This window comes from Sycon ciliatum, chromosome 8, assembly GCF_964019385.1.
Source record: "Sycon ciliatum chromosome 8, ocSycCili1.1, whole genome shotgun sequence".
In the NCBI taxonomy this organism is placed as follows: Eukaryota; Metazoa; Porifera; class Calcarea; order Leucosolenida; family Sycettidae; genus Sycon; species Sycon ciliatum.
The window spans coordinates 17681639-17695657 of record NC_088650.1 but is presented as its reverse complement, the minus strand read 5'-3'; the positions used below and the strand labels follow the sequence as shown (position 1 = coordinate 17695657).

General features: G+C 46.8%; 1 protein-coding gene across 1 annotated transcript; it reads right to left on the bottom strand.

Moving 5' to 3' along the window:
- Positions 1-6458: 6458 nt before the first annotated feature.
- Positions 6459-13550, bottom strand: LOC135823944 (uncharacterized). The gene is made up of 5 exons (XM_065336821.1): positions 12533-13550; positions 10591-10924; positions 9616-9740; positions 8471-8728; positions 6459-7109 (listed from the first exon to the last, which is right to left on the bottom strand). The coding sequence occupies exons 1-5, from the start codon at positions 13361-13363 to the stop codon at positions 6774-6776; spliced, it is 1884 nt and encodes a 627-aa protein (XP_065192893.1). The 5' UTR covers positions 13364-13550; the 3' UTR covers positions 6459-6773.
- Positions 13551-14019: the final 469 nt, after the last annotated feature.

Genomic DNA, 14019 nt, shown 5'->3' with positions numbered 1-14019 from the left:
TCTGCCAGTTGCGCAGCAAAGCCTCGCAAGGAGTCGCTTCACCATGTTCACCGTGCGCAGCCAGCCCAGCCTAGCGCGCGGACAATCTACATTATAAAGTCGTTACGTTTTGTTTTCAGACGTCTACGTTTTGGCCTTCTGACTTCTACTCCAGCGTAAACGTTTGCGGCTGCATGCCAGATCTCAAGTCATGTTACAATACAACTCGGATCACGAAATCACGCGTAGCAGATGAACCGTGGCGTGAGGCGTGAAGGTCACTTGGCTGTCGTCCAAGTCATACTATAGCATGGCAGCTGCAAGCTGTGGGGTGGGACCCAGTGGCGGATCCAGGGGGGGTTCCGGGGGTTCCATGGAACCCCCTAAATTTTGCAAAGTGTACTGCTGAGAAATATCGAAAAATATCATGTGTGCACAAAACTTCAAAGGACGTCCGTCCGATCACAGTCAGTGCAGTCACTGAGTCAAGGAGTACAGTGCACTGCATGCGGTAGATCGATACTGTACGTAGTCTGTTTTTTTTGTACTGGCGTTCATGTCCGTGATTTACAAACGGACACTGTAGTGTAGACAACATTGGGAGCTTGTTTCCTTTTTGATCTTTGGAAACGATCTTACCTCCATTGGCGCTGTCATTCACTGCTGCTCTGGATGGGTATGGTCAGTATTCCTTGGACAAGTTTTTTTCCGGAAGAGAAAGGATGTTCCGATTGATGACACTCTTCAACAAACTTCGAATCGTACACGTAGAGTTCAAGCTCCTCAGAAGATGAGGGCTCCGACATCCAAGCAAAGTCAGTAATCTCTACCTGCTGCAGCATGCAGTAGTGACTAGTTGTTACTCCGCAGGAACGGAGTGCTGCGCCAGCGATGTGTTTTAGATGGCCTTGAACGGATTGTCGAGACGACACTGTTTCGCTGTTGTTGTTTCTGTCAAGTGAAGACAATGCTCCTGTGATTATAGAGCATTTCGCATCGTAAAAATGCTAAAAACTTCCGAAAGTACAAACGGACAGGGAAAGTTGTCATTTCGGCATTTCTGGCTCTCAACGAACCCATGGCTTGCATATTCGATCTTTACAAGAAAAGTTGAAAGGGTCTTCAAGCCCTCACTGAACCTGTGTGCCAGTCGATTGCAAACATGTATAATTATGATTATGTGTCCATACTAAATATATACAATGTAGGGTGAGCAGCAGCATTTGGCTCTGTACAGGTTTTCCATAGTCCACCACACCACAACTGAGCTCTCCAGCGATGGTGCAGTGGTGGTGTGCTGTGGCAACGTGGAGAGCGCAGTTGTGGTGTGGTCGATGATGGAAGAATCTATGTCCGTAGTTTGTTTTAAAAGCATGCGATTCCAACTAACACAATCGGATTGTCGTTATTACAACCGCACAACTTCAATACAATCTGATTCCATAATATTTTGGCTGTTCAATTTTGGTTCAACCGGAACCCCCCTGTAGAGATCTCTGGATCCGCCCCTGGGACCAGTCTTCCGAACTAAAGTCAAGACACGGAGCTCGACGTGTCAGCGTTTGTGCACAGTATACTAGCACGTGTCTATGTCTTTCAACGGCTGTCAAACTAGATGCATGTACAATCATGCACTCAGCTGACTCGAAGTCCAAAGCGGGTACATAGCTTACAAGTAGTTCGTTATAGTTACAGTATAGCCTTCGAAGTAAGTAATTAGTTTCATCCCACTTATTATTCACTGAGCACTTTCTACAATACAGTCTGCTATGGAAAGACTTGAAGACAACTTGAACGGTCCGGCCATCTGTGCACGGCAGACGTACCAGGTGTGCCAATATCAGGGTTATTATGGAGATGTATGAGGACGCAGCGTGATGGGCCCAAATGGAATCGGCAGTTTTCCTAGTCAAAAGGTTGCCTTGCACATTGTTGCGACTATACAGTATACTGGGACATTGCACACCGCAGACTGTTGGTTGCCATTAGTTGCAAGCGAGGCTGCCTAAAAGGCTGCCAGGGCTTCATTGGAATGCGTGTAAGAGCGCACGATCCCGTGACTGCAATATTGCGCGACGCCCAATGTGGTGAACCTTAAGAAGAATGCCTGACAGAATGTAGAACTGTGGTCAACCTATACCCATAGCAGATCTTCTAATCAGCAACCGCTCACTCTGGACGGTGTCTGTACATCAACCTCCAGGTTGTAGAGGTTATGCGAAAGCCTAAGTCATTATATTATAATGATGAGTCGGCAGAATTCCGGAACCGCTTACGGGTTTACCGGGGGTTAGCGGCCGTCGTGAGTTCCCTTTGGGAACGGACGAGATAATTTACTTTTTTTTTAAATGGGTGCCAAGTATACAGCGGAATCGCCGATGGACGCTATACAGAGTGAATCGCTAGTGAGTTGCCAGAGCATGGCTATCGAGCTGTGCTGCAACTTTGCCGAAGAATCTCAACTGGTCATGTAATCCCATAACCTATACGGCAGCCCCGGCCAACGCACATACCGGTACAAACCTCCAGACATTACCCCCCCCCCCCCCCGCCACGCGAGTTTCCACGACAGCAGCCAAAAATGTTTCAAACATACAGGGCAGTCGATAGTGCAAGGCAATTCTTTAGTCCAGTATGTACCGATATGATATGGGTTTAACACCGATATGGGTTTAACACCGATGTTGCGCGGCACATGCGTATCCTACTGCATGTTGATCAGTTTGCAATTCAATTAATTTTCCCCGTGACTATATTAATAGCACACATACGCATGCCCACACAAGCACACATACACACACACACACGTACGCACACGCACGCACGCGCACGCACGCACGCACGCACGCACGCACGCACGCACGCACGCACACACACACACACACACACACACACACACAAACACACACACACACACACACACACACACACACACACACACATATACACACACACACACACACACACACACACACACACACACACACACACACACACACACACACACACATCTGTTCATGCACAGTGTACATAAAGTAAAACCTGTTTAAAGGGGCACTCCGGCTTCATTTTCGACGCCGAGTTTTCGATGCCAAGACGAAGGTTGGTGAAAGAGAAGACCCCTCGAACAAGAACGAGTCTCCAGAAGCGATCGAGTCGAGCAGGAAGACGACTTTTGAATTTCGCCGAGCGAGCGCTGATGACGTAATGAGGGATTAGCTTGCCAGTGGAAATGCATCTGCGCACATACATTTCACACACTTTTTGGCCAATTTTCAATCGAAGAGGAGGTTGTTTTCTATGTTCTCTCAACGTCGTGAGCGATCCCGTCTTCTATACCCTTCCAGGTACCCTGAAGGTCCTCCAGAGGAGAATTTATCTCCAGCAAAGCGTTGTTGATCCGCTAAATTCGTCTCGAGACATATTCAACCAATGCAGTGCTGATAAATGTAGAATATTGAATCTGTGATAATTGTCGACGATGGAGAGAGAGGTTGATAGCCGCTGTCGCAGGGAAAGTGAAGCTGCTGGAAGTAACGACGGGGAGCTTGTTAGCATCACATGAGCATCTAGACTTCAAAGCAGCTTGACGGAATCGGGGAGTACTGACTATTTGTCTCGCCCTCAGTTTAGTGAATTTTATGACCAGAAATTATTCGATCAGGATCCCTTCTACAAGATGTGTCGTGTAGTACAGGTGATTTCTGAACTTGACGATATGGAGACGGACCAGTAGACCTACCAACAACGTGTACCTGCAGGAAATTCACCCAAGGCTATTACTATCCTCTTCAGTGGCTGTTGTTTTTTAGTAAAAATATGTTCACTTCTCTCAACATACTCCTGCATGGCAGCAAGAAGGTGCGCTATGGAATTCAACGCCACAATCTTCGCCCAGCTGTGGATGAAGCATGGTCAAGTCATGGCAGTACATATACTTGAAACAGATGAGAAATTGAAGTTCATTTGTGATGGGAAGTTTGGCAGCCCCAGTGACCGAGTCGAGCGTTGTCTTTTGCCGTGGCACAAATTGCTGAAGAATCCGAGATGGTCTTGGAATTATGCACATGGATACTACCAGAAATAATGGTGGCATGAACTATTGTGGAATGGGACAGCTCACGCAGAATACTGGAATAGCTCAAGTATCTCTAGGTGATTGTAAATCCTGTTCTGGCTGATAGCTTCGGCCTGCTGCGCCCGTCCATGTACAATGATGGTAACATGCATTTCTGTTTTCTACATACATGTATTTGCCAGCTACTATACTGTGGTATTACAGTTGCAGGTCCCTTATATAGAAATATGTTCACCCCCCCCCCCCCTACATACCCACATTATAAATATGAACTAACAATTTCACTGTTGGACTCGCCGGCGGCTAGAGAGCAAAGGATTAATTTATAGCAGAGAAAAGGACTAGGGAACTACAAGTTACGCTATAATGTCCACGGACAATTTCACTGTATTTGAAATAGTTTTGTTTGATACCCTGAGAACTCTGAAACTGTGCAGCACTGTGAATTATATGTGGATACAACATTTATGGAAGGAAAAGTGGAATAATTTCTAACACATTGTTCAAATAATTATAGCACTGGATTGTTGAGATTATGAGCACATTCCAATCAGCACTCTACATATTTCGAAGCGGTGGCAATCGTTAGGAATAGGTCGGGAGTTGTCAGAGTGCTCTAGTATTATGAGAGAATGTTTTGTTTGTCTAATCGACGGCTTGTTTGAAGCCAGAGTTGTTTGAACTTGTTTCAGTCGACTTGATTCTAGACAGTAGTCGAAGAAGTACTATGAAGTATACACCAGACGTAGTCCGTAAGGTATCTCGTGAGAATTCTGTCGGTACACATCAGGCGTCAGCTTGCAAAGATGGCTCCTCTCTGTTTCTTGAAAGCCGGTCTAGTTGGACTGTGGCTCCAGCGATTCCCTTCTCAGAGCAGATACCATACCCAATACGGTCAATGCATTTTGGACAGACCTGTGTGCACAACAGAAATAGTGTAGAGAAATCTCTCAGCTCATAAACACATCAGTGAAGTTTGAACTGCCGTTGTTTGTGGCCATCAGTATAAACCTATCGACTGAATAATGTGCAAAAAACCTCTATAACTATAGCTAGGGCCATGGAATTATAAAGCATCTAACTTAGGGAACTGCCATTTCTGGTCTGAGTTGCGTTCGAGGCCTGCAATTCATGATGGCTATCGTATTTTGCATTGACCAGAGATTATATAAAACTTCCAAATGCCACATTGAAACACGCACCACTTTCGAGTACTTTGGTATCCCCCACCAAATGGGCATTCGTTCCCGGGGTGACAGGCGTCACCATTCGTTATGCCTGGATCAGATTTTATTGACCCCAACTGTCATGAAGAATCATTTTTACTTTGACTGGATTTCAGTACAAGTTGTAGAACTGCAAAATCAATTTTGTTGTATTTGGGCAACCATTAAAAATTTTTCTCTACAAACGCTCTATTTGGAAAATAGAATTTTTTTATAAAATGCATATCCAAATTCCACATCTATCCAAATCGGAATACTTGATCACGTATTCAGTACTACACGGAACGTTTAGAAAACGCCACGGAATAGGAATTTGCTAACGACAACTCCAGGCCAGGGTACTAGCATACGAACAAAACAAGATAAAAACTCACCAGTATACTTGTAATTGTAGTAATTCATGTCGGTGTAATATTCACGATAAGCAACGAGGCACCCTCCGATTTGGTCAACCAGCTTTGAAGTCTGGTTGTTCAGGTAATACAAACGGGCTCCTCGTTGTTACTTCCAGCAGCTTCACTCTCCCTGCGACAGCGGCTATCAACCTCTCTCTCCATTGTCGACAATTATCACAGATTCAACATTCTACATTTATCAGCACTGCACTGGGTGAATATGTCTCGAGACGAATTTAGCGGATCAACAACGCTTTGCTGGAGATAAATTCTCCTCTGGAGGACCTTCAGGGTACCTGGAAGGGTATAGAAGACGGAATCGCTCACGACGTTGAAAGAACATAGAAAACAACCTCCTCTTCGATTGAAAATTGGCCAAAAAGTGTGTGAAATGTATGTGCGCAGATGCATTTCCACTGGCAAGCTAATCCCTCATTACGTCATCAGCGCTCGCTCGGCGAAATTCAAAAAGTCGTCTTCCTGCTCGACTTGATCGCTTCTGGAGACTCGTTCTTGTTCGAGGGGTCTTCTCTTTCACCTACCTTCGTCTTGGCATCGAAAACTCGGCGTCGAAAATGAAGCCGGAGTGCCCCTTTAAGACGACCGCTTAAGGGACCTTCAAAATGTGGTCGCTGAGCACAGGTGGTCTCCTTATCCAGGGTTATCATTTGACTGAAATTGACAACCCTTGGTCCTGGTGGTAATGGTCCCCTTGGACAGTTGGTCGCCTTATCTGAGTGGTCGCCTTGACAGGCTTTGCTGTACATTTAGCTACCGATATGATCGTAACAACAGCCAGTTGATAGCATTTCATTAAAATAATCAAAGATAATTACATACTTTGTACAAAGGCGGAAATTATGTTGAGCAGCTTCCTATCAAGATGAAGTTTACAAAAGGCCTATTTCAAAAGGAAATTTACCGGCAAAGTGCCACATAAGTGTTCAGCATTCACTCCGCATCAACACATGGAAGCTCTTTTTCCCTTTTGCCTTAGGATGATATGGAATGGTGAACGATGGTGAACAGCATCCGATATGAGCAACATTTGTCTTGGCCTGAGAGAAAGCTGGAGACCAAACAATTTCATTGTGTCTACTTCTTGCCTTTCACACGCAGTACCACGTGCACAAGAAGCACGCCGCAGATGAAGCCAAGAACAAGAACGCCGACAGCAAGGCCAGCCAGTTCCGCTGCTGAGTACGTAGTGGGCTCAGACTCTGTTGAGGCCGTGAACGAGCTGCTCTTCGCCAACACACTTCCCGTCGCAGGCAAGCTAACGGAGAATGTGCCGCCTTTGATCGCGTCGCTCAGCTTCTTCATGGCCGCGCTCAATGTCGGCAGCGAGGACAGCAGCGATGGATCACCTACCGTCGGTAGATCCTCTGCAGTGACGAGCACATTCAGTAAGTTGCCTTCGCCGGGGAAGATCTGAAAAAAGACAAGAGGACAGCCACACATGTGTGAGTGTTGCATACTTATTGAGTCAGTCAGCGTAGGGTATGCATGCATGCACTTGTCCATGTAGCAGAAAACCTTTCGTTAAAAATGAAGTGCTGTGACCTGTTCGTTTCTCTTTAAAGTTTATAGCTACGATACCTTTGGCGTCGTAAAGGTGGAAGCAAAAGAGCATGCACAGGTTCTATCTGCTGGCACTGGCAACACATTCTATTCCGATAAAACCGGACAAAGTTGTTCATTGTAAGGACATTGTCTCATGATGGTTGCGTCACTAAGCATGAAACTCGAGTAAACACTGAGCGTTATAATTGACTGGAGTTATGTTGTCATGCTCTGCCATACGTACTGAGCACTGTCACCTGTTGTCAAGGTTACGTTGCAAAACCAAACTACTAGTATGTGAGCAGCCCCCACATCTTGCCATAATCTCTCAGGCCGGCCAGTTTGTTTTAGCTAGCACCATGAGGTGTTTGTTTTAGCTAGCACCATGAGGTGTTTGTTTTAGCTAGCACCATGAGGTGTTTGTTTTAGCTAGCACCATGAGGTGTTTGTTTTAGCTAGCATCATGAGGAGTTTGTTTTAGCTAGCACCACGAGGTGTTTGTTTTAGCTAGCACCACGAGGTGTTTGTTTTAGCTAGCACCATGAGGTGTTTGTTTTAGCTAGCACCATGAGGTGTTTGTTTTAGCTAGCACCATGAGGTGTTTGTTTTAGCTAGCACCATGAGGTGTTTGTTTTAGCTAGCACCATTGTTGTGGTTTGCAATCAGCAACCACTGATATACAATCTGTATTGTTTTACGCACGCATCCTGTCAACCGTGTGCTTCCGATTGTATTGTGGTTTGTTAGCTAAGTGAACAATCTAGTGTACACAGAATCCCGTACGATTTGAACTGCCCTGTACATAGTACGTGCATGTAGCTTGCTGTTATGTTCCGGAGTCTTCTGGATTGATCACCTCGTGTACTTGTAAATAAAGTCAGCCTTCTGAGTGATCTCGAGAGTAGACTGGAGTTTTAGGTGCGTTCTCGGAACGCAACAACCACGAGGTGTTTGTTTTAGCTAGCACCATGAGGTGTTTGTTTTAGCTAGCATCATGAGGTGTTTGTTTCAGCTAGCCGTGACCATGAGGTGTTTGGTACCACAGGACCGGCGGCAGCAGTTTCTGATTGGTCCGGCCATGCCACAGCCGCTCACATCTTGTGCATGATACGGCGGGTACACACGATCCCCTCAGAAGTTAGCACAGATGTATGCATTGATGGCCAACGAGTTGGTGCGGCCGTGGCCAGACCAACTGGACTGGTTCCACCTCCCCTCACACTACTCACCGTAGCTTGAAATCGGTCCGTCTCCAGTCCCAAGGTCGAAGAGAGAGCCTTCATGACGGCCATTCGAATGGCGCGTGAGTTGCTGTACGGCGTGTTGAGTGCAAACATGGCCGTCGACTGCTGTGAGGCCGTGAAGCAGCTCGACGTGTCGAAGAGCCGCGCTGGAGCTGGCCCTACATAGTAGGATCCGGTTAATTGGAAAATCGGCGGAACTTTGCTGTCTGGCTCCAAGCTGAAGATATGGATCTCGATTGGAACCTGCAGAGAACGGGAACGATAGCCGCCATTGTGGAAGACTATAATTATTACATGGTGAGTTATGATCAAACATCATACATGTGCGTTATGCAGTGCAATGGTAATGTGTTTCGTTTAAAAAAAAGAAAAAAAAACAGTGGACACAGTTTTCTAGTAGAACAAGTTGGACGCATGTTCGATTCTTCAAACGCACTACATGCGTACATGCATCTACGTCTTCCACATCAGTCTAGAAGAACATTACGGAAATATCCGTTACTGTAGAACGGGTAATTTTAGCGACGTAAAAACCCTAGCGAATTTAGCGATCGACTCATTTTCGCTAAAGTTTCAAGTCGCTAATCCGTTGAGACATTAGCAGTGCACTGCTGATCCGTGAGTAAAATCGCTGCAAATCGCTAAAAAAACCCGTCGCTAACCGGTTGACAATGGGAAAACGCTAAAATTAATAGTCGCTAACCGGTTGACAATGGGAAAACGCTAAAATTAATAGTCGCTAACCGGTTGACAATGGGAGAACGCTAAAATTAATAGTCGCTAACCGGTTGACAATGGGAAAACGCTAAAATTAATAGTCGCTAACCGGTTGACAATGGGAAAACGCTAAAATTAGTAGTCGCTGAAATTACCCGTTCTACAGTACTTTCCAATGGTCCCAACTCCCAAGCAAATACAACATGTAGCATATGACTGATATAAAGTGTCCAGAGGAGAACACCAGATGACTACACAACACACGCTAATCAAGTTAGTCACGCTGATAGATAGGCAAAGCAAGTGCTCGCGATGGAATTCGGAAACTAGACCGTTGAACGCGACAATAGGGCAATTTTTCTAGTTCAACACAAATTTGCTGAGTTCTTTTCCTGATACGCTTGCAGACTCACCCTTGTGTGAGTTAGTAATCCATTGAGAGTGTTGACCTTGTACAGCAAAGGGCTGAAAAAGTACTGCCACAGTGACTTCTGGTTTTTTGGCAGTGATGAGTCCAGCTGGACGTCATTTCGAATAGCTGCAGAAAACCAAGGCACATTGAAATGCTTTCAAGTATCAGCACGGTCCAACAAATGCTGCAGCACAGATGGCAGTGCCAACAGTCTGGTGGTGCACACATCAGGTTTCTAGCCAGGGGGAAGGGTGGGGGGGGGGGGGGGGGCAGTGGGTTCTAGCCAGGGGAAAGGGGGGGGGGGAGGCAGTGCCCCCCCCTTCCCCTACTCTGATTGAGAACCCTTGGTGGTAAAGCCAGCGAGCGAGTGTACAAAAACCGACGAATGTTGAGATGTACAGACATAATTATAGAAGACCGCACTGGAGTAGGAAAGTTTTGAAGATGGTAACTATGGTCTGTGATCTGCCACCACACACGTACACGTCCATTGAGGAATGAGCATCTAACAGCTAGCAGTTTACCGAATTGGAAGCTTCGACGTTTTGATTGAAGTAAGTTACGATGAAAGGTCGGAGAGGGGAAGGAGAGGACAGTTTGAAAGAAGCATTCGAGACACAATGGAGGTAAATGTCAGTGCTATAGTGTCACCACCACACGTAAGCACCGTGTCAGCTGTTGCATATTCTGACTCTGGAATGTCTTGGTCATATCACAGCTGGACAATGGTTCGGGTAACTTGTAAAATATTGGTCCGCATTTTAGTAACTTCATTCCTTGGCTCTCCATCCGGCTCTACTTTCCTCGAATGGTTTCTTTCTCTTCCTCCATTTTCCGTGTTTTGCGAGTTAGCAAGAGAGTCAGTCGTACTGATGATCATACCCAGCAGAGTATGCATTAGTTCCTTTGCACACCAAAACATGCACTGGCGGCTTTCACTGTACATTTAAAATTAAAAGGTTCCCAAGAATCTTACTTGACCAGAGGTCTAGTTGGTAGCCAAGAATCGACCGAGACCCTTGGTAGGTGAAGTTTGCTTCGGGTGAGAATTGGAAAACCTGATTGCCGGACTGCAGTTTGGCGTGGCCATGATACTGGGATACGTCCCTTGCCTGCGGTGTACCCACGATGCTGGTCAGCGTCTCCGTAGAGCATGCCTGTGGGGTTATGTTGTACTGGGTCCCCTGGCGGAAGTTGTGAATAACGTGATGCAGCCCACCGTACGTCGTACCAGTCAGGTTGGTGCCGTTGTTGGAGAACTCAATGTCATAGGTCACCGCCGTCTCGCCCCGCACCGAGTCATACGCATACTGTTGATGCACACACACCCACACATACGCGTACACACATACATACACACGCACAGCCATGCACACACAGAGATACATGATCCGTGTCGTGAGCGGCACTCTATGCCATTCTTGACCTTGATTGGACATATCACACCAGTAGTTGATAAGTCCACACCCCCCCCCCCCCCCCCTTAGTACGGCTACTGTCCGGGGCATACCGTAAAACATGTAATTTTATGAAGTATTGTTTCCGTAAAACTCTCAGACTCCAATGCAGCGTAGTTTTCACATCGGAAAATATCTCCATTGCACACCGTACATAACACATTTACGAAGCAGGTGTATTTAAATTTCGGTACCAGGGACCTGCCAGGTTTTAGGTGTAACGTAGAATTAGGCGAACAGCCTACCCATCACATACTGTGCGTACTCTAGCGCCTTCTAGGTGTTATCTAAATTTAGGTCCTTGTTTTCACTACCGAAATCACCGAAATTGAAGTTACACCGAAAATATCGTGTTTTACGGAAACAGTTAGGTGAATCGCCCCATAGTGAAGCATGTTCTGATATAACGTTAAAGCAGTCAAATACTAAGGAGTCAGGACCCATTTCTGTTCCCCGGCATGGGGTACGTCTTATCAGATTTCCATTGTACTTATTACAACTATTTACTTTCATCACCGCCAGGCAGGCACAGTGGGTTGGTCAAAGACCATGATTGAGATACGAGAGGTACCTGGTTCAAGTCCTGCCTGGGAGCGGTTTTTCCAGCCGTGCTGCTACCCACAGTCAACTGGGAACTTGTGGCCAGGCACAAGGGGTACATGGATGCAGCTAATGGGGTCGTTCTCGGCACTTGTGCCAGTGGTTGTGAGACTTATCCGCTTACCCCCACCGTTAGGCGCTGCATCTAGGGTTTACCGGGTGTTAGCGGCCGTCGTGAGTTCCCTTCGGAAACGGACACGATAATTTACTTACTTACTTACCCCCTAGCACTTGTTCAATGTTTCCTGGAGTTCAACTGGGGGTGAAATCTTCGTAGGCACAGTTTAATTTTTTATGTTGCTTAGATTAGTATTTGGTAAATTCGGGAGTAAAACTAATCACCACTGAGAATTTTGGTCATGCCCAAGGAACAACACTCTTTAGTATCCGTTTCAATTGAAGGGAGACATGGACGACCTACTTCTGAAGTAGGTTTAATTTTCCCTGACATCTTTCAGGTTCGCGACGCCATATTTCAGGTTCGAACTAAGATTTAGTGTCAAGCAGTACTAGACGCCCTATCTCTGTTCATTCAGCAGATAGATAGCTAGCCTGGTAGATAGAGACAGACAGACAGACAGACAGACAGACAGACAGACAGACAGACAGACAGACAGAGAGAGAGAGAGAGAGAGAGAGAGAGAGACAGAGAGAGAGAGAGAGAGAGAGAGAGAGAGAGCGAGAGAGAGAGAGAGAGAGAGAGAGAGAGCGAGAGAGAGGGAGAGAGAGAGAGAGAGAGAGAGAGAGAGAGAGAGAGAGAGAGAGAGAGAGAGAGAGAGATACATACAGACAGACAACATAAATGCAGACTGAGACAGACTGGCAGACGGACAAGGCGAACAGGACCTATAACATACTCACATTCGACACGTACGATACTTCATAAGCGCTGGAGGAAAAGGATGAGTAGTAAAACTGGTCGGGAAGCGTGGGCAGATCATAGATCTGTGGAACGCCAGTACACAGAATGCCACCCGGTGGATTGTATCCTGCCCCAAATAACTCTGATTGAGCAGCATCGTCTGGTAAGAACTTCATGAAGTCGTACACATCGTGGAATCTGTAAAGTGGTTGTTGCTGCGGTGTGGGCGTCACTGGAGGTCCCCGACTGCTGTTCGTGGCCCCCACGAGGTCAAGTCGAACCGGAATGGCCGTGCTACCCACATCTCCGGCCGGCATGGTCCAGTTGCTCTGCCTGGCAAAGTACCACTGCATGCTATAACTTGTGTACACCCCATTCGTCCAGTTTGTATAGCTGCCGATGTAACGGTCACATATGATTCCTCTTACTGTGGCCACGCCGCCATAACTCCGATGATACATGCTTCCAAACTCGTAGAAGTCATTCACAGTTAATAGATGCGGATCTCTGCCGAATCCATTGGTAAGCCGATTTCTCTGCGTGTACTTTTGGGCTTGGCACGTTCTCAGGGTTCTATCCGATATATAGCGGATATCACTCTGGATATGATCTATGACCGATTGGCTAGTGCCGTTACGCAGGACCTCCAGGCGTGACTTTTGTGCAAAGCCGTCGAAGAGCTGCGAGACATGACTCGTGCGTCCCAGATTCAGATTGTTGACCTCCACCTCGGCCACGAACGACGTAGGTAGGGTAGGAAATGGTTGCGCCCAAGCTAGGCACGGCATCACCAGCAGCAACGCACAAATGTGGCGCATTTTGGAAGTCATTATGCTGCAGCCGCAGGCAGCTCCCGACTCCTGATGAACTTCGGAAAGGACACGATACCTCCTCACCAAGCACTGCCCGCAATCAGCTCACTCCAGGCTGATGGGACGAAGCGACTGCAAAGAAATTTTCCGATCATTCAGGATCATGTGCGAGAACTGACTGTACTGTAGATTTACTGAGGACGGCAGCAGCACACCTCCGCGGTGGCTATGACTGGCAGTCACTGCATAATTATAAGACGTTCAACATCCTATTCCGCGTACTGAAGCGTGACCAGTGGTGACGGCTAGACAAGCGGTTCGCGCCGGCATCGCGATGTTGATTGTTGTTGAAGCAGTGCAGTAGGTAGGCTGTCTGTGGGCCGGAGTGTGGCCCAGTCATTTTCATGTTCCCATAATCATTGTGTCGATCTACGTGGTTGCCTGCTCTCCCAATCCGCAGTCCGACTAGTCCGTAGCCGTCGCCTACGCTACAAGTAGTATCGCGCAAACACGACACCTCTCCCGCATGCCACGGCCTGGGATAGTGTGTCTGTCACCCACCTGTCGGTAGATCTGCCTTGTTGTAAAACGCCAAAGACAGGAAAATGCATAACGTTCTTTTTTAAAACTAACTTGACGTTTTAAAAGCTTCTCGCGTGATCAGTTCCTAAAGG